At 41.0% G+C, this 20,259-nt stretch overlaps 1 protein-coding gene across 1 annotated transcript; it reads right to left on the reverse strand.

Annotated features, from left to right (window-relative positions):
* Positions 1-14,531, reverse strand: LOC141752805 (spermine synthase-like). The gene is made up of 11 exons (XM_074610997.1): positions 14,486-14,531; positions 12,812-12,932; positions 12,428-12,515; positions 8,915-8,991; positions 8,621-8,796; positions 3,769-3,916; positions 3,572-3,668; positions 1,493-1,604; positions 1,322-1,401; positions 526-641; positions 1-164 (listed from the first exon to the last, which is right to left on the reverse strand). Exons 1-11 carry the CDS (start codon positions 14,529-14,531, stop codon positions 134-136), a joined length of 1,092 nt encoding a protein of 363 aa, XP_074467098.1. The 3' UTR covers positions 1-133.
* Positions 14,532-20,259: the final 5,728 nt, after the last annotated feature.

Raw genomic sequence — 20,259 nt, forward strand, 5'->3', positions numbered from 1 at the left:
TTTATCCAACGTTTGTGTTGCCCTAATTTTCACATCACGTTCAGTCTGAACACACCTTTAAGGCTACAGCAGAAATGGGAGGTGCATTCACATTCTAGCTGCTGGGGATTCAAGCAGAGAAATCTGGAGGACTTCACTTCTTCCAAATTGAGTAGAAAGTCCAACTGACAATAGAATTAAGGCTTGCACAAAACAAAATATAACAGCATGCAAAAGTTTGCAATATTTCTTTGTGTCCATTTAGCAATGTATGAACAATTGATCTCAAAGGATAATTCTTGTTTATCACAACTTGCTCTCATTTCTATCGGTTATGGGAAATAAGGGACTAATGGAGACAGGAAGACAGTAAAATATTATAAATATAAAACATTTGTAAAGTTGTTTGTGAATTTATGCACACCAAAATAGTTAATGGGATATGAGAAACACATTTTTATAAATTAATTAAATCAATGTGGTTTGTTTTTTGAACTATGTTACAATACTTGCATACCAAAAACCTTAGAACTGATAAAAGGATACAGCTCCATGTAGGAGGGCACACACGCCCCCTCTTTGGAGAACCCCACGGGACACGAGAGCTTTCCCAGCTCTTCCTCGTACAGACGCAGTTCCCGTGTCCTGTTGACTCCGTCAGTCTGATGACCAGTAGCAGAAAATATTTTTTTACATGACACACATACTGCAGCTAATGATTGTTTTCAACAATAACTTTTTCGTCCACCTGCCACTGTGGCTGGTGGATTCCAAAATCTACCAGTCACTCAATAGATTATTGTTGTTTTGGCTGGTAAGTGAAGCAAATCTAGCAACCACTTGCACATTTTACCAGCATTTGGCTGGTGCTAATGTCCAACCCTGATTACGAGTGGAAGTGGTGTGTTCCAATGCTTAGCCACAATAAAATTAAATATAACTTTCCCCCCTTGTTAGCAGATTTCCCATTCCATAAAATGTTCCTGTTTTACAATTTGAAACTAAATTGTATTTTGAGATATGGACCATAAAGCTTAGATCTAAGAACACTTTCATCCTTCCTATGAAGTGACACTGCCATTCTCTCCCTGACTGATATCGAACTGGGTTAACTGTGCCGCGATCCCACCTTGCAATACTCCCTGCCCAGATATCCTGTTTCAACAGGAAATACATCAAAATAAAGGAATCAAGATACTCTGAAAAAGCAGTTTCACTGGGATTTTAAAGATTGATCTAAGGGATGCAGAAGTTTTCAGTAAAAATAGGTAAGGACTGATTGGAGCATCCCTGATGTAATGACATAACATACATAGCAGTTACTAAAAGGGACAAAACTCACCGTTGTTAAATATTTCCCAGAGGGACGCAGGACTTTCAATGACAGATCTAAGGTCAGACGCAGGAACTCCCATTTAGATTCTAGCAGTTAGACAGGTTCAGACACAAGTTGAACAATTACATCTCTATATATGTATACAAAAATACACAATGTAAAAAATAATATAGAAACCTTTTTCTTCCCTGGATGATGGGATTTCAGTCAGTTCATTAATTACGTAATCAAACGTCTTTCCTTCCTGGACATACTTCTTCAGCACAGGGATACAGTCCCCAACTAGTATCTGTAATGCAGGAGATGAGAAGAATCCACCAAACTTTTCTCTCAAGTTTCATTCATTTGGAAAATATGCTTAATACATAACTTGCTCTTTAAAGGGACTATTTGTATCTTTCAGAAATGCTTGTTAACAGCGACACCTGTGGCCGTGAAGTCAACGAAAGTCAGCGTCGGGCTCGCGCTTGCTCGCTCTAAATAGACATGAACGAGCATTGCTCAAAACAGTGAGGCGACACACGTCAACTAAAATCACAATATCACTCTATATTTCACCGACCAGACGAAGGTCTCTCCATGAATCACTGCTGATCTTAGTGTTGACTTTTCCTGCCTTAGCCCCGCCGCTTCAGCCCCGGCTAAGGCAGCGGGGCTCCGCAGCGAGTAACGCTACCGCTCCAACCGTAGAAGGAGGGAACAGTGAAAACACTGGCACCCGGCCGGAGGCGAAAACGTTTCCCGCTGTGGAGCCCCGTCACTTCACAAGACACGGGAAACCTCTGTTGGTCTGGAGGAGTCAAACGTCCACTGTACATTCACTAGATATTCTCAGAGCTTAACTAATTCTTCTGCAGTGTGGAGTGAGCGCGCGTTCACGTCTAGAGGTGGAGCGAGCAGAGCGAAAACGCGCCCGCTGTCTGAGTGAAGGCAAGCAGGCAGAGGAGCAGAGGTTCCAGCCACACGCAAGCGCGCATATGCGAGCGCACATGTGTCCCGATGCGGTACATTTATACGCTTAAAAAGTTACAAACAGTCCCTTTAAGTAATATCTAAAAATGTTAACATCTAAAAATCTGTCACTTCTTTTGAGCAACCAGAAACACAGTTTGTTTAGGAGTTGGCCCTCCACCTGAGGCTTGTACCATGAAGCAAGATTAATGGGTTATTTAGCTATCTTTGGGCTCAACTCTGAGTCATCATTCCCACAGGATCTTGATCAGGACAAAATAGTTTACGACAAAGTGATAAAAGTAAGAGCAATAGAGATTTTTATTAGGGTTGTCAAAGTTAACACAATAATAATAGTAAAGATACTGGTCCAGTATCCCAGTATCTGGAATCCATTGGTACCAATGTCATACAATTATACAACTTTTTGCAAAGGAGGCTAAATAACGCTCCAAACTAAATTTTGGCAAGGAAAAACTGATCTCAAGATATGTGAATAAAAATGGGTTCTATTTTCTACCTTTACAGATATGCCCACTTTATACGAATCACATGCAGTTTTGGGCAAGCCATAGTCAAGTCAGCACACTGACCCACAGATGTTGCCTGTTGGGCTTGATGATTAGTGATTTGAGCATATTTTGTTGCTAAATGCAGTACCTGTGATGGTTTTTGGACAATATTTGTCATTGTTTTGTGTTGTTAATTGATTTCAAGTAATACATATATTCATACATTTGCATGAAGCAAGCATATTTGCCCACTCCCATGTTGATAAGAGTATTAAATACTTAACAAATACTATACTATGGAGCTGTTTTCGAGTGGGTCCCCTATTCTGTTTATCTGTGCACAGGTGCAGATGAGAATGCACATGAGAATGCACATACATATATGATGTGATACAGTTTTACCAATGGTGTCACACTGATAAACAGGTTCTTATGACCTGCTGAATGTCTGTCTGTTCACGATGTTCAATAAAGAGACCAAAAAAAACAAAACACTGATAAACAGGTGGTGGTAACAGGCCAAGGTCTGCTGCAATGCGCCAGCAAGCAGAAGACTGCAAGCTAGTAAACATGGATGTAAACAATGCTGGATTTAAAATACTGAATCTGTTTTGTAAAATTTGTTATAAAGAAGGAAATGCACTCAACACATTTGTTAGACCCCGTTTGTTTACAAGACAACTCCAGCGGGCACCTTTAACAGATACCGGTTATTCAGGTGGACCAATGTTAGGCTCATTGAAGAGGCAAAGATTTTACAGCAGTAGAATATTAATATTCATTCAGCACTCACTTGGTAACAGTCTCCCCTCAAGTTGTCAAGGATATTGCCACAAACTCCTCTCATGTACTTTTTGGACAGCTCTATCACCCTTGGGTCAATGTACACACTTTGTAAAGGAATGATCAATCAGGTGCAGACATACAATTATACGTATTAGTAAAATGCTGTGAGAGAAAACTACAGAACACATCAAGGATATATCCAACAAGGTGACCATCTTTGGCCTTTCTTTGACCAGCTCAGAAAGGAGCCCTCCATCACCTCCTCCTAATATCAGCACCTCTTTCCCAGCAAAATTCTCTCTTCCGCTACCCATGATGGCTTGGGCGAAGGCCAAATCCCTCTCTGACAAGTCTGCAAGGTAAGTAATTATTTACACACCAAAATATTTCATCAGTTCTTTTAAGTAATACCAACTAACACAGTATCACCATCAAATTAACTGTTACAAGTTTAATCTAGTATATTACACTTCTATGTTGATTTTCTTCAGCTTATGTGGGACCAGGTTGTGGGGTCAGCAGGCTTAGCAGGGAATTCCAGACGTCCCTCTCCCCAGCTCTTCCTGAGGGACCTCGAGGCATTTCCCGACCAGACAAGATATATAATCTCTCCATTGTGTTCCGGGTCTACCCCGGGGCCTCTTACCAGTTGGAAGAGCCCAGAAAATCTCCAAAGGGAGGTGTCCAGGAGGCATCCTGATCAGATGCCCGAACCACCTCAACTGGTCCCTTTCGACGCAAAGGAGCAGCGGCTCTACTCCGAGCTCCCTCCGGATATCTGAGCTCCTCACTCTATCTCTAAGGCAGCCACCCTACAAAGGAAACTCATTTCGGCAGCTTGTATTCGTGATATCATTCTTTCGGTCACTACCCAAAGCTCATGACCATAGGTGAGGGTTGGAAGGTAAATGGACTGGTAAATCGAGAGCTTTGCCTTCCGGCTCAACTCCCTCTTCACCACAATGGTCTGGTACACTGGTTCATGCTGCACCAAACCACCTGTCAATCTCCAGCTCCATTTTTCCCTCATTCATGAACAAGACTCTGATATTCTTAACAACTCCCTTGCTTGCGGTAAAGACTCACTCCCAACCTGGAGGGCGCAATCCACCGTTTTCTGAAAGAGAACCATGGCCTCAGACTTGGAGGTACTGACTCTCAGCCCGACCGCTTTATACTCGGCTGTAAACCGACCCAGTGTGTGCTGAAGGTCACGATCTGATGTAGCTAACAGAACCACACCACAGTGCAGAGATGCAATTCTGAGGTCCCCAAAACAAACACTCTCCTCCTCCCGGCTGCGCCTTAAGATCCTGTCAGTAAAATCACAAACAGGATCAGCGACAAGGGACGACCCTGGCGGAGGCCAAAACCCTCTGGAAACGTGTTTGACTTTGTGTCAAGTATACAGACACAGCTCTCACTCATAACAGCGACCCCAGTGCCCCATATTCCCGCAGTACCCCCCACAGGACTCCCAGGGAGACACGGTCGTAAGCCTTTTCCAAGTCCACAAAACACATGTCGTCTGGATAGGCAAACTCATATGCCGCATCCAACAGCCCTGTGAGGGTAAAGAGCTGTTCCACGGCCAGGACGGAGTCCACATTGTTCTTCCTGGATCTGAGGTTTGACAAGTGGTCAGAGCCTCCTCTCCAGCACCCTAGAATAAACTTTCCCAGGGAGGCTGATCAGTGTGATACCCCGATAATTGTAGCACACTCTCTGGTCCCCCTTTTTAAAAATGGTCTGCCATTCCACAGGCACTGTCCCCGACCTCCACGCAACACTGAAGAGACGGGTAAGCCAAGTCGAACATTGTCCAGAGCCTTCAGCATCTCAGAGTGAATCTCATCCACCCCTGGTGCCTTGCCGCCGAGAAACTTTTTGACTACCTCAGCGACCTCTGCCAAGGATACGGACAAGCCTTCCCCAGAGTCTTCATACTCTGCCCTCTCTACGGAGTACGTGTCGGTCGGGTTCAGGAGTGTCTCAAATTGCTCTTTCCACCGCTTGACAATATCCCCAGTCTGGGTCCACAGTTCTCCTCCCCTGCTGAACACAGCCTGAGTTAAAGGTCACCTATTATGCAAAATGCACTTTTCCATGTCTTTTAAACATCAATATCTGTCCCCAGTGTGTCTACAGGCCACCATAGTATCATAAAAGACCATCCTCTCTCTTTTTCTCCTCCTCCGTTTGTCCGGAAATGGGTGCAGAAAAAAAATTCGCTTTTTTCCTTGTATTCTGACGTCATTTGAGAAATGCAAGCCATGTAAGGGTTTCCTGGTCGAACCAGAGAGAACCTTCAGTAGCTGACCCCGCCCCACAGCGCGTCACTGTCTCTCCTCCTCAACCGAACTTGAGCAAAGTAGCTCCTACTGTTAGTCTGCAAGAACCAGCAGAACCGTCTTCATGTACTCCCATCATCTAAATATAACATGTTCATTCACAAAGGCTTTATGTAATTACACTGTTTAAACAGATGATATTTATATATTATATATATTTGATGTCATGCATGTAGCAGAGTACAGGTAGTAAATAGTGACTTGTAAGCAACACAACACATTTCTGTTTCACAGTCAAACTTTATTTGAGTTGACAGATGACAATATTAATTATTCACAGCATTTGTAATCATCTCACCTGTTAGTTAGTTATGTTAACATGGTACAGGAGAAAGTCTTCAGCTCTGGTAAACTATGGTAAGCTAAGCTCCGGTGGTCTGTAGTCATGGTAACACAGAGACAGCTACTACTGTAACTAATATACCATTACTCTGATCTTCCATACATTTATCTTTTAGCAGAAATAATGAACTGACTACTGTTTCACATCTTCTATTTTCCACCCTGATGGTCGCTGTGTTTACACACCGTGTCATAGCTAACCCGTTAGCATGTAGCTACATGCTAACGGGTTAGCTCTGTATCTCCCATCTGCCCACAGCTGTCTGCTCTCAGCTGTCTGCTCTCCTCTGGGATGATTCTGTCGGTCATTTCTCACAGATGGATCTGTAAAGACAGACGTAAAACAGAGTGTATGTTTACGATTTACAGAGTTGATGCATGAGGTAAACACTGAGTTAACTAACAGAGATATAAATAGTATTATTTACCTGAGAGAAACCGTCAGGAAAACCTGGAATCTGGACCGCAGATGTTCATCATGTGTCGCCGATTTCTGATCAGATTCCTCCGGTAACGTGCGCTGGGTGAAGTTTCTGGTTTATAAACTTTAAAGTGGTTTATAAGCTCTATTCTAGCTCCTCTCTCTCCACTCCTCTCTCTCCCTGCTCTCAGGCCGCGAGGGGGGCGGGGAGGGTCACGCTGTGTTGTTGAGGACGTTTGATTGACAGAAAACGCTGACCAATCAGAGCAGAGTGGGAGGAGACAGAGGCTACAGACACAGAAATCAGCACTTTTGGAAATGGGCTGAAACAGAGGTTATAGAGACATGCTGGAATGCATGATCTGATTGTTTTTTTGAAAAAAAAACTTCAGAGACATGGTTTGGAGGTGTCTGAGACCTATAATAACTAGTTTAAATGGAGTATAATATGTGACCTTTAAGCCCTGCTTTCCTTTCTGAGTTGTTTCTGAGTTTTCCAGAACTTCCTTGAGGCCAACCGACAGTCCTTCTCCATGGTCTCCCTGAACTCCTCCCACACCCAGGTTTTCGGGCCATCCAAGGCCAAAAGGCTTCGTTCTTCAGCTTGACGGCATCCTTCACCGCGCTTGTTCTTAGGTTGCCGCCATAACAGGCACTGACGACCTTCCGACCACAACTCCTAGCAGCCACAGTGGAGGCTTTGAACATGGCCCACTCGGATTCCATGTCCCCAGCCTCCCCCAGAATGCGTGAAAAATTCTTCTGGAGGGGGGAGTTGAAGTCTTCATGGACAGTGGCCTCATCCAGATGTTCCCGGTTCACCCTCACTACACATTTGTGTTTTCCTGGTCTGTCTGGCAGCCTCTTCCCGCCATCTGATCCAACTCACCACCAGGTGGTGATCAGTTGACAGCTCTGCTCCTCTCTTCACCCTAGTGTCCAAGACATAAGGCCGCAGATCTGATGATACGACCACAAAGTCGATCATCGATCGTTGGCCTAGGGTGTTCTGGTACCAAGTACACTTATGAACTGCCCTGTGCTCGAACATGGTGTTTGTTATGGCCAATCCATGGCTATCACAGAAGTCCAACAACAAAGCACCACTCGGGTTCAGATCAGGCAGGCCGTTCCTCCCAGTCACCCCTCCCCAGGTTTCTCCATCGTCGCCCACGTGAGCGTTTAAGTCCCCCCGCCAGACTATAGAGTTCCCAATCGGCACCCTTTACAGGACGCCACCTATAGACTCCAAGAAGGTTTGGTACTCCTAGCTGCTGTTTGGTGCACACGCACAAACAACAGTCAGAGTCTTCCTCTCAGCGACTCGCAGTCGCATAGAGGCGACCCTCTCAATCTACGGGGAGAATTCCAACACAGCGGCGCTCAGCCAGGGGTTCATAAGTATCCCCACACCCACCCGGCACCTCTTATTCTGTGAAACAGTGGAAAAGGCAAGGGTCCAGCCCCTCATCAGGAGTTTGGTTCCAGAACCAGAGCTATGTGTGGAGATTAGCCCATCTAGTTGACACCGTTCCACCTCCCGCACCAGCTCCGGTTTCTTCCCCGCTTGAGAGCTGATGTTCCATAACCTAGAGACAGTCTGCGATGCCGGGGTTCGGCATGCCTAGATCCCTGCCTTTGCCTGCCGCCTGGCTCACATTGCACTCAACCCCCATGCCTATCCCTGCGGCAGGTGGGCCCACAGGATGGCAGCTTCATGTTGTTTTTTCGGGCTGTGCCCAGCCACCAGACGCTCGACGGCGAGCTCCATTCTAGGTCTGGCTCCAGGAGGGGTCCCCAATTAACACACGTTAAGTACACACAAATAGTGTACTTAAAAAATACATTATTTGTTAACCATCAATTGATGGAGCCAAACTGACTGTATCTTATGTCTAAAAGTGACAAACATGCCATGTATTGTTGTGTTATATACACTCACTTAAGTCATCTTTGAGTATTATGACATTTCCATACTGCTGAGAGTGGAATATCTTTATGTTTTGGAATGCAGAATCTTCTTCGTACACCAACTGGTCAAAGTCGTACTCAATCATTCTTCCATCACTTGTGGACCAGTATCGGTCAACTTCTGCTCCACGTACAAGGGCTGGGAGCCTTGGGGTGAATGGTGAACAATACAATTAATCAATATTACTTCAGCAAGCAAGCTGCATGAAATACGGCAATTGCCTTTCTACAACATGAGCAAAGCCATGAGCCTCCAGAAACGTACCTTTTAATCCTTGTAATATTGCCATTTAAGATAATTTTTAGCTTCGTTTCCAGCTTCGTTTCCAGTGCATTTAAAAGCTGTGGAGAAACAGACTGTCACAAACACTATAAAAGCTTAAGTGCACTAATCAACTAGTCAACTAGTGGGATACTTTATAGTGCTACATGAGCAGCACTCTTAATGCCAAAACATATAGATAGTGAACAATACAGCAGCCGTATTGTTTCAATGTGCACTACATGTTACCTACTGATGCTCCACAGCATTTGTAGCAGTTGTATTTCTGGAGGACTACCAAATATGCTGTCTATGGGAAAGTGCATGTTTGTGCACCCGAGGCAAGTAGACGGCATGTACAAGCAATAACGTTGGCACTGGTCCTCTGGTGTCTGTCACATATCCCAAATCTATTTACTGTAAGAGGGGAAAGTTCTATGCTGTTCTTATTATCATCATACACTATTATTTGGCACAGATCTTTATAGTTCCAGGAAATACTGTACAAGTTGGTTTACAGTTACGCTTTATATTAACGTACTATGCGTTAGTTAATAGGTAAAAGGCCTTTATAAATCCTTATAAGATGCTTATTAACATTATTATGTAATAATAAATATATATATGTGTGTTAATAATAGCATCATAAAAATTTTTATTGTTAGATTGTAACACAAGAATAAGCACTTATAAGAAACTTGTTAAAAGTTTATGGACTGCTTTAGAACATTAATAAAAGCTTTGACTTTGTTATTATTGTTTACAATACCCTCACAAAATAATTTATTGAGTTTAACCAACTTACCTATTTTGTCATTGTTAAACCTTTACTAAGCTATGTTTGTTGCTTTATTAAGATTAATGTGTACTTTATTATGATTTTTGCAGCTACTGGACCTAAAGCAAGAACAATGCCTTATTAAGGTTAATAAATCCTTTATTATGCACTTATTAACAGTTAACTATATTTTTCAAATTCTGAAAACATATAAAACATCACTAATCACATCAACAAAAAATAGTGCAATTGTAACATATTTGTAACATATTTTGTCTTTTACAGTATACAATTGACCTCAATGTTGAAAGATAATGTAATTGTACTAATGATTGTCCCTTTTTTTTTCAATCTAACCTTCTCCTTTTGGCCGCATGTGGCTGACATTTACGTGGAAATGATGGACAGCAAAAAATAAAATTCTAAAGAGTTGTCTTAAAGTGTGTTTTTGTGTTTCACCTCTAAAACATTGTATTTATGTGTAATTCTTTATTCACATTTTATCAACCTTGACAACATGTAGGTCTCATTCCAGAGGGAGGAGCTGCGAGAAGCATAGTTAACTGTTAATAAGTGCATAGTTTACTGCTAATAAATGCATAATAAAGTATGTATTAATCTTAATAAAGCAACAAAACAGCTTTGTAAAGTTTTTAACAATGACATAAAAGGTAAGCTAGTTAAACTCAATAAATGTGTTTGTATTGCTATTATAAACAATTATAAAAACCTCATAAAGCTTTTATTTACATTCTTAAGCAGTCTATAAATGTCTTATAAATAATCTAACAATAAACGTGTTTATGATGCTATTATTAAAGGGACTATTTGTAACTTTCAGAAATGCTTCTTAACAGCGACACCTGTGGCCGTGAAATCAACGAAAGTCAGCGTCGGGCTCGCGCTTGCTCGCTCTCAATATACCTGAACGAGCATCGCTCAAAACAGTGAGGCGACACACGTCAGCTAAAACCACAATATCACTCTATATTTCAGCTGCTTGGCAGTAATGTTAGCTGACCAGACAAAGGTCTCTACATGAACATGATTTAGATCTGATCCTAGTGTTGGCTTTTCCTGCCTAAGTGCAGGCTGAGGCAGCGGAGCTCTGCAGCATGTCTCCCTGCTCTCTCCGTCCGCAGCTGGAGAGCAGAGGAGACACCGGCACCCGGTCGGTAACGAGAAGACAACGTAAACTCTCTGCACAGCTCGGTCACTTCACAAGACATGGAAAGCCTCTGTTGGTCTGGAGGAGCTGCAGCAGTTATTTCTGCACAAATGTCCCCTGTGCATTCACTAGATATTCTCAGAGCTAAACTAACTCTTCTGCAGTGTGGAGTGAGCGCGCGTTCACGTCTAGAGGTGGAGCGAGCTGAGCTGTCTGAGTGAAGGAGAGCAGGCAGAGGAGGAGGGTACAGCAGCTACACGCGAACGCGCATATGCGAACGCGCATGTGTGACAACCCGCTACATTTATGCGCATACAAAGTTACAAATAGTCCCTTTAACACTTATATAGTCTTATTAACACATAATAATGCTAATTAGTATCTTATGCTGCGTTCACACTACGAGTGACACAGCAACAGGAAAGTCATATTCAATGGAAGTCGGTGCCATGAAGCTACAAACAGACACCCAACACTTGAGCTGGTCGCAACTTTTTTCAGTGCTCTAATGACACGGTGAAACGTCAACTAATCATATGTTTTTGTATCACCCTATACCGTTACGTCTAAAAAAATGCTTGGCCGTTTTGTTGCTTTTGTTGCTCGTAGTGTGACGATAGCATTATAAGGACTTATAAGGGCCTTAATACCTATTAAAGCTGAAGTAGGCGAGATGGGAGCAAATATGATTAAATAAAGTTATTTCTATAAAACGATCGCTATATCGTGACAGTAGTACATGAAACAGGTAACCTGAAAAAAATCTTGTGCCTCTTAATACTCCGGTGCTCCTAACGGCATCTGTGAGATTTCACATACCGAAGGAAAACCACCAGTCAGAACTGATCTGAGGTCCGCTGTCCAGCTGCCTATGAGAGTCGGCTGTCAATCACTCGCAAACTCCGACCAAATGGTCAAACTGGGACGCGCTGATCAAATATGAATCAATATTATGTTACGTTAATGCCTATTTCTCGTCTCAAATGTTTTCAGAATCATCTTGTAGTCCACAGTTTAGCTGTAAAATTAGAAAGTTTGTCACCATTGTTAAATCTGGTGAAGGAACACCAAGTACAACACCAAGTACAGGTCACATGACCGGAGCACAGCCAATAGGAACACTCTCTCAATGAAATGACCTGTGATTGGTCAAAGTCTCCCGTCACAGGCTAGATTTTCTAAAGCCTGAAAAAAGGAGCCATGATGAGGTGCAGAAGTCTAGTTATCTCTCAGAACACTTGAATTGCAATATGCTGAAAGGTTATTATGGAATTTTTGCCCAATGATGCCAAAAAAATACTGCCAACTGCCACTTTAACTAAGGCTTATTACAAGGACCTTTCTTGATATAAAGCGTTTCCTGGTTTACAGTACAGCCTGCTTTTCTGTATAGCAATCAAGTTTTACTGTAAAACTACATTTTATGAGTGATAAAAGAGAAGTTATTACATACCCTGACAAGCTTAAAATTTAGTAACATCACATGGTATGCTGCATTGTGGGACTTCCCGTGTGTTTTGGCTTTTAGGCAATGGATAAATTATTGTGTATTTATTTTTTAATCACCTACATTGTCTACTTGTTCAGTGTTGTCCTCTTCATAACACTGCAGATCAATGGTGACCAACCCATGGGAGTGCACACGCAAAACTGCAAGCCTGAAAAATGAAGTGGTAAAGATAAAGAGATGGAAACAAAGCAGGGTAAAGGGTGATAGGGTAAACTAACTAAAAACACCTAATTTCTCAAATATTTACATTAAAACTGGGTTCCATGCGGCATTAATAAAATATAATGTGCTTATTTATGCAAAATAGGAAACTAATATTATGCAATAAACTACATGACTCTGAGATGTTTCTGGATATTCCTGCAACTGTACCACAGACCAAAGAAAATGCAAAACTTTTGATTGTTAAAAAAATTATGTGACAAGCAAAAATGTTGTTCTTACCGGCCATTCTTGCCTACAAAAGTACCAAGGTATCCATGCCCATTTGTTTCATGGACAGTCTCTGTCATTTCCTGCTCATGAAATATGGACAGTAGATCATGAACTGTCGAAGCAGAATCAACTGGGAAAAGATTGAGGGTGGAACAATGAAAAAAAACCAATATACACAAATAACAATAACTAATGATAATTCCCCCCCATTATACATTATCTGCATCAGTGATGAAAGAAGTACTCACACTCTTTATATAAAAGTAGCAACGTGACAATGTAAAAATGCTCTACAAGTTAATGGCCATTCATAGTAATGCTTAAGTAAAAGTACAGAAGTATTATTAAAAATGTACATTTGTATGAACGTAAAAAAAAAAAGTACTCCTTATACGCCTTAGGTAGAATGGCCCCTGATAGTGTCATATCATTATACTTAATACTGCTGGATTATGACTAAATTATTAGAGATGGATTAACACATAAGCAGCATTTTATTGTAGCTGGTCAAGGTTGAGCTAATTTAAACTATTATTTTTACAGTTGGGTAGTTTAATGTACTCTTTCCTGTCCTGATCACCTGACATGCCCTCCCTCCAACAAACCTGTTTCCATTCACCTGGTCTACCCTGCAGACATACCAGCCCATTTCCAATTGTTCCCTCACTGTCAGATCATCTTATGTACACTTCACTAAACATTCCATCCACTTGGCCTGTCACCTGCCTTAACTTTGGATTCATGCCTTTTTCATGCCGCAGCCAGAGTGAACAGGGAGACACCGGCACCCGGTCGCTAACGAGACAACAACGTTTCTCTCTGCAGAGTCCCGTCACTTCACAAAACACGGAAAACCTCTGTTGGTCTGGAGGAGCTGCAGCATTTATTTCTGCACAAACGTCTACTGTACATTCACTAGATATTCTCAGAGCTAAACTAACTCTTCTGAGGTGTGGAGTGAGCGTGCGTTCACGTCTAGAGGTTTTAAGCGTCTTTGAGATCTTTAAAAAGCGCTATATAAGTTTAATCTATTATTATTATTATTAGAGGTGGAGCGAGTACGCGAGAACGCGCGCGCTGTCTGAGTGAAGACAAGCAGGCAGAGGAGCGGGGACGCCGGCCCCACGCGAGCGCGCATATGCGAGCACGCATGTGTCTCGACCCGGTACATTTATACACTTAAAAAGTTACAAACAGTCCCTTTGAGAAATGACATTGATATTAATTGCCCTTTCTGTGGACTTGATGGTGAAACAACATTACACTTATTTTTGGAGCGATCTTTCTGTTATTGCGGGGGGGGGTTTTGGAGAACAATTGCCCAATGTATTTTTTGTAATATTTGAGGTGAGCTGTTTTTATGATGTCTGCAGTTCAGAACAGAAACTGTATTATATTATGAATCTTTTTGTTATCTTAGCAAAATTTCACCGTAGTGAAAGTAACTTTTAAAGTACATTTTATTACAGAAAACCCTTATTTAAACAGATTATTAATTAATAATATTTATCTTTAACTATTCAGCACTCTAGAAACCCCAAAGCCCTATAGACTCATGATATATGTAAATTCTATAATTTTTTTTTATACATTTTCATCCTCTTAATCCTTGGTATATCTGTTATTTGTAATAAAAAATATACATATTAAATAGCTAGTGATAAGGACATGCACTCATCTTACCTGCTGTAGAGAGCTTGAAGTCAAGAGTATAGTGGTGCAGTGCCATGTCTGAGTCATTCATACATGGGAATAGGTAGGCTGCAAGTATTTATCTGTGGAGAAAGAGGGAGGGCCCTCCCCCAGGGGAAAGTTGTACAGCAAGAAGAAACATGAATACAACTGGTGTTTTTTTAATGTTCTATGAAAATGCAGAAACAACACTTTCATTCAGAATCGGCGGTACAGGTATTTGCCTTACTGTCTCAAAACCAAAATATAGCCAGAGTATTATGAAAATCAAAAAATAAATAATCAAAAACCAGAAAAAGTCAGGCTTCTTGTTAGGACACCAGACAAAACCAGTTACCCTCGTTACATTCCTGAGAGTAGATTAAAGAAAAACACAGAGACGCATCCAAGCTGTGAAGAATTGTGTCTGAAATATATATTTTTTTTTTAAATGCCTAACAACGCCCCTTAGCTGTTGTGAAATCACTGTAAATCCCGGCCTCTCGTGGCTTATTGTTTTATCAGATGGTTACTACATATACCTAGCAATGTTTCATAAAATAAACACACAGAACTTATAAAGTAATTTCATTAACTGCAAAACTACTTTTGTGACAAAAAAGGAATCCCACAATTAACACCCATGGAGAACAGGCAGCTGAACAACAAAACAGGTTTATTGGTGTAAAAGACTCCGGTGGCTGAAGGAACACTCAAGCTGACACATCCCTCTCTGACACCTGCACTGCCTTTCCAGCTGTCCTACTGTATCTACAACGGGCCCCTCCCCGAAAGTAAAGGACACGTAAACACTCCCCAAATAGATTAACAAAATATATTTACAATCGGGCTGTCAAAGTTATCGCGACAATAACACGTTAACGCAAATTTGTTTTAACGCCACTAATTTCTTTAACGCATTAACGCAATTGATCTTTCATTGGTTGTAGCGGGCTACAGCGGCTGTTTGTCAAGTTGGTTTTGTTTGATATTTCTTCAGTTTATTATCCTTTCTATTTCACCTATATTAGACCATAGTCATGTGTATTTTGTATATATTAATATTGTGAAGGGTAATTTGTTAATTAGGGCTGTTAATCAATTAAAATATTTAATTGCATGATTGTACATGATTAATCGCAAATTAATCACACATTGTTTTATCTGTTAAAAATGTACCTTAAAAGGAGATTTGTCAAGTATTTAATACTCTTATCAACATGGGATTGGGCAAATATACTTGCTTTATGTAAATGTATGTATATATTTATTATCGGAAATCAATTAACAACACAAAACAATGACAAATATTGTCCAGAAACCCTCACAGGTACTGCATTTAACATAAATGTCAGGTTGAGTGTTCCTTTAGCCACCGGAGTCTTTTACACCAATAAACCTGTTTTGTTGTTCAGCTTGGGCTCACTACTTCTAAAAGCTCCACCAACCAGCAAGACCAGCAAGACCAGCAAGACCACAGCCTTGTAAACCAACTAAACCAGTCTAACACCAACTGTAACAGTGTACAAACTAAATCTCAGTGTGAGAGACTGAACTTTTCAATTGAATAACATATATGCCACATATGGTTAACAATAACCATAGTAAACACATTGTCAATAATAGTAAAAATAATTATTTATTTATTGCTGCATTGAAAACATTGGTGCAAGTATTAAATCACGATTAAAATTATAATCTAACTATTTGAAAATGAAAACATTTGACATTGCGTTTTCAAAGACTTAATCTGCTGCACAGTGGACAATATTCAAATGCAATAAGCGAAACAGCGCCCCAAGTCTGTTGCATTTACATTTGCATGTCACCGCGTTATTTCTGGTGTCAAAATGAGAATGCAATCTGTTAAAAATGTGTGGTTTTCCTTTGGTAGTAATAGGTCAGCAGGGGAGGCAATACTACAGGGAAACTTTAAAGGTAATATTATCAATTACCTAACGGATACAAATGGTAGATGGATAATTCTCCTTGTAGATATTGAGCTATCTCAGTTTGTTTATTTATAAATATCTATTCTTCCAATAATAAAAAAAACAATGCAATTATATTTAAATGACTCAGCTGTTATCCTTCGATGTCAATTCTTCCTATCATTGTGAAGCAGAATTCACAAAGTATTGGAATGTTCATGGGTTTTGTGGGTACCCAGAAGTCTCCCCTTTACAGTCATGCCCACTTTATGCTAATCCCATGCAAAGGGAACGTGAGCTAGGTTAAGACCGTTATGAGACAGGATAGTTTCCCTTCAGCCTAAGTTGTCTGGGGAGGAGACTTTAATACTTTGATGAGTTAAACCATGGATAGATGGCCTTCTAAGGATGGTGTTGTGGCGGTACCGAGTTCCCCAGACTTTAGTTGTTCAGTCAGAAGACTGAAAAACAGTTCCCATCCACATAATAATATAAAATAAAATGCCTTCTTAATAATAATAATGAACAAATGCCTCTTCGCTAATGAACAAATGCCTCTATATTAACAAACAATTAAGGAAACTGAAATATTGGTTTGTGTTTTTTCCTTTTACCCTCCTTTAAAGTTTTCCCAAATAAAATACACTAAAAGAAATGGGTATAAAGGGTTTCATTGAAAATCAACAAATGAATAGAATACAAAAATACAGCCTGCAGGCGTTAGGCTATTGTAAGGCAAGCCAGATCGCTGCACAAATAGTACCTAAACGTCCCAGTGCAGGTAACCCAATTGGTTGGCACTTAACTTGTTTCCCCAACTAGGAGTCAACACTCTCAACAAACAAAACACAAAGATCACAGAATCCCAAAAGGGCCCAAAACAGACCAGAGTTTCTGGTAAAGCTGATAATACATGTTGCATTGAGTGAAGGAGAGATCAGAATGACACTGGGTGTGCAGTTTCCCTCCTCTTTTAAGCCCTACAGAAAGGGCGTCGTTACACCCTGATTGGCCAAGAGGGGAATGCACCAAGCTGCTCTCAACTATCATTTAAGAGCCAGTCCCCACACCCTGCGCAACAGGTGAACTGAATAACCCTCTAATCACTCAGCAACTCAACCAAAAAAACACCAGGGAAAAGGGAAACAACAGCAACCACCAGAGAATTGGCAGCTGCCACAGTGTTATTAGGAAATATAGTATATAGTAGGATGGACCTCATCTGGAGAATTAGGCACTTAAACCAAAGAATAAATTATACTTGGAGTAAAAAGGATAGATCTCAGCAATCCTTAATAGACTTCTGGTTGGTCTCCTCAGACATGGAAGATATTATGATTTTTTTGTTGTTGTTGCTTTGTCTATGTACCCATACTTGCCAATCCTCCCCATTTTCTCAAGAGACTCCTGTTTTTCATTGCATTCTCCCCGTTTCCTCCTAGGTTCAGAATTCTCCCGTTTTTGTCACAATTTATGGCAATTTTCCACGACTTTTTTCCATTTCGTTATCTCAACCTGTTTCTGGCACTGCACAGCATGTACACACGTAGGCAAAGTTGTTGGTACCCTTCCGTTAAAGAGAGAAAAACCCACAATGGTCACTGAAATAACTTGAAACTGACAAAAGTAATAATAAATAAAAATTTACTGAAAATGAACAAATGAAAATCAGACATGTTTTTGAATTGTGGTTCAACAGAATCATTTTAAAAAACAAACTAATGAAACTGACCTGGACAAAAAATGATGGTACCCCTAGAAAAGATGTAAAATAATGTGACCATAGGGACATGTTAAACTAAGGTGTGTCCTGTAAATAGCATCACAGGTATCTTCAAACTTGTAATCAGTCAGTCTGCCTATTTAAAGGGTGAAAAGTAGTCACTGTGCTGTTTGGTATCATGGTGTGTACCACACTGAACATGGACCACAGAAAGCTAAGGAGAGAGTTGTCTCAGGAGATCAGAAAGAACATTATAGACCTTCATGTTAAAGGTAAAGGCTATAAGACCATCTCCAAGCAGCTTGATGTTCCTGTGACTACAGCTGCACATATTATTCAGAAGTTTAAGGTCCATGGGACTGTAGCCAACCTCCCTGGACGTGGCCGCAAGAGGAAAATTGATGACATATTGAAGAGACGGATAATACGAATGGTAACCAAAGAGCCCAGAACAACTTCCAAAGAGATTAGAGGTGAACTCCAAGGTCAAGGTATATCAGTGTCAGATCACACCATCCGTCACTGTTTGAGCCAAAGTGGACTTAATGGAAGACAACCGAGGAGGACACCAAATCATAAAAAAAGCGAGACTGGAATTTGCCAAAATGCATATTGACAAGCCACAAAGCTTCTGGGAGAATGTCCTTTGGACAGATGAGACAAAACTGGAGCTTTTTGGCAAGTCACATCAGCTCTATGTTCACAGACGCAAAAATGAAGCATCCAAAGAAAAGAACACTGTACCTAATGTGAAACATGGAGGAGGCTCGGTTATGTTATGGGACTGCTTTGTTGCATCTTGCACAGGGTGTCTTGAATCTGTGCAGGGTGCAATGAAATCTCAAGACTATCAAGGCATTCTGGAGCGAAATGTGCTGCCCAGTGTCAGAAAGCTTGGTCTCAGTTGCAGGTCATGGGTCCTCAAACAGGATAATGACCCAAAACACAGCTAAAAACACCAAAGAATGGCTAAGAACAAAACATTGGACTATTCTGAAGTGGCCTTCTATGAGCCCTGATCTAAATCCTATTGAACATCTGTGGAAGGAGCTGAAACATGCAGTCTGGAGAAGGCACCCTTCAAACCTGAGACAGCTGGAGCAGTTTGCTCACGAGGAGTGGGCCAACATACCTGTCGACAGGTGCAGAAGTCTCATTGAGAGTTACAGAAATCACTTGATTGCAGTGATTGCCTCAAAAGGTTGTGCAACAAAATATTAAGTTAAGGGTACCATCATTTTTGTCTAGGCCAGTTTCATTAGTTTGTTTTTTTAAATGATTCTGCTGAACCATAATTCAAAAACAATATCTGATTTTCATTAGTTAATTTTCAGTGAATTTTTATTTATTATTACTTTTGTCAGTTTCAAGTTATTTCAGTGACCATTGTTGGTTTTTCTTTCTTTAACGGAAGGGTACCAACGATTTTGCCTACGTCTGTATAAGCCATAAGCCCAACTGTTTCCACCCGGACGGTAATAGAGCTACACCAATGTCTTTCTCCGGCGGAGGAGAGCTGCTTGCGACACCACAGCGTGGTTTGAGCTGCGCTTGCCGCACATCACAGCATCACAGCAAAGCCGGCGTGGTATGGTGCCGTTGTCCCGTTGTGTCTGAAATAAATATTAGGGCTGTCAATCAAATAAAATGTGGTCACGGTTAATCGCATGATTGTCCATGACTAATCGCAATTAATCACAAATGAATCGCACAATATTTTTATCTGTTCAAAATGTACCTTAAAGGGAGATTTGCCAAGTATTTAATACTCTTATCAACATGGGAGTGGGCAAATATGCTGCTTTATACAAATATATGTATATATTTATTATTGGAAATCAATTAATAACACAAAACAATGACAAATATTGTCAATAAACCCTCACAGGTGTTGCATTTAGCATAAAGAAATATGCTCAAATCATAACATGGCAAGCTGAAGCCCAACAGGCAACAAGAGCTGTCAGTGTGTCAGTGTGCTGACTTGACTCTGACTTGCCCCAACGGCATGTGATTATCATAAGAGAGAGAGCATTGCTCTCAGTGAACCTCCATTGTATAAATAAAGGTAAAAATAAATAAAAAAGTGGGCATGTCCATAAAGGGGAGACTCGTGGGTACCCATAGAAACC

This window comes from Sebastes fasciatus, chromosome 16 (genome assembly GCF_043250625.1).
Source record: "Sebastes fasciatus isolate fSebFas1 chromosome 16, fSebFas1.pri, whole genome shotgun sequence".
NCBI lineage: Eukaryota > Metazoa > Chordata > Actinopteri > Perciformes > Sebastidae > Sebastes > Sebastes fasciatus.

What these genes read in the sequence shown, in the direction of transcription:
- LOC141752805 (XM_074610997.1), bottom strand. Translation starts at nt 14,531, where the DNA reads ATGGCACTGCACCACTATACTCTTGACTTCAAGCTCTCTACAGCAG. An exon ending in TTTGTAGGCAAGAATGGCCG is followed by an intron (nt 12,516 to 12,811) that starts GTAAGAACAACA and finishes TTCATTTTTCAG; the next exon opens with GCTTGCAGTTTTGCGTGTGC. An exon ending in GTGCCCTCCTACATGGAGCT is followed by an intron (nt 165 to 525) that starts GTATCCTTTTAT and finishes TTCTATTGTCAG; the next exon opens with TTGGACTTTCTACTCAATTT.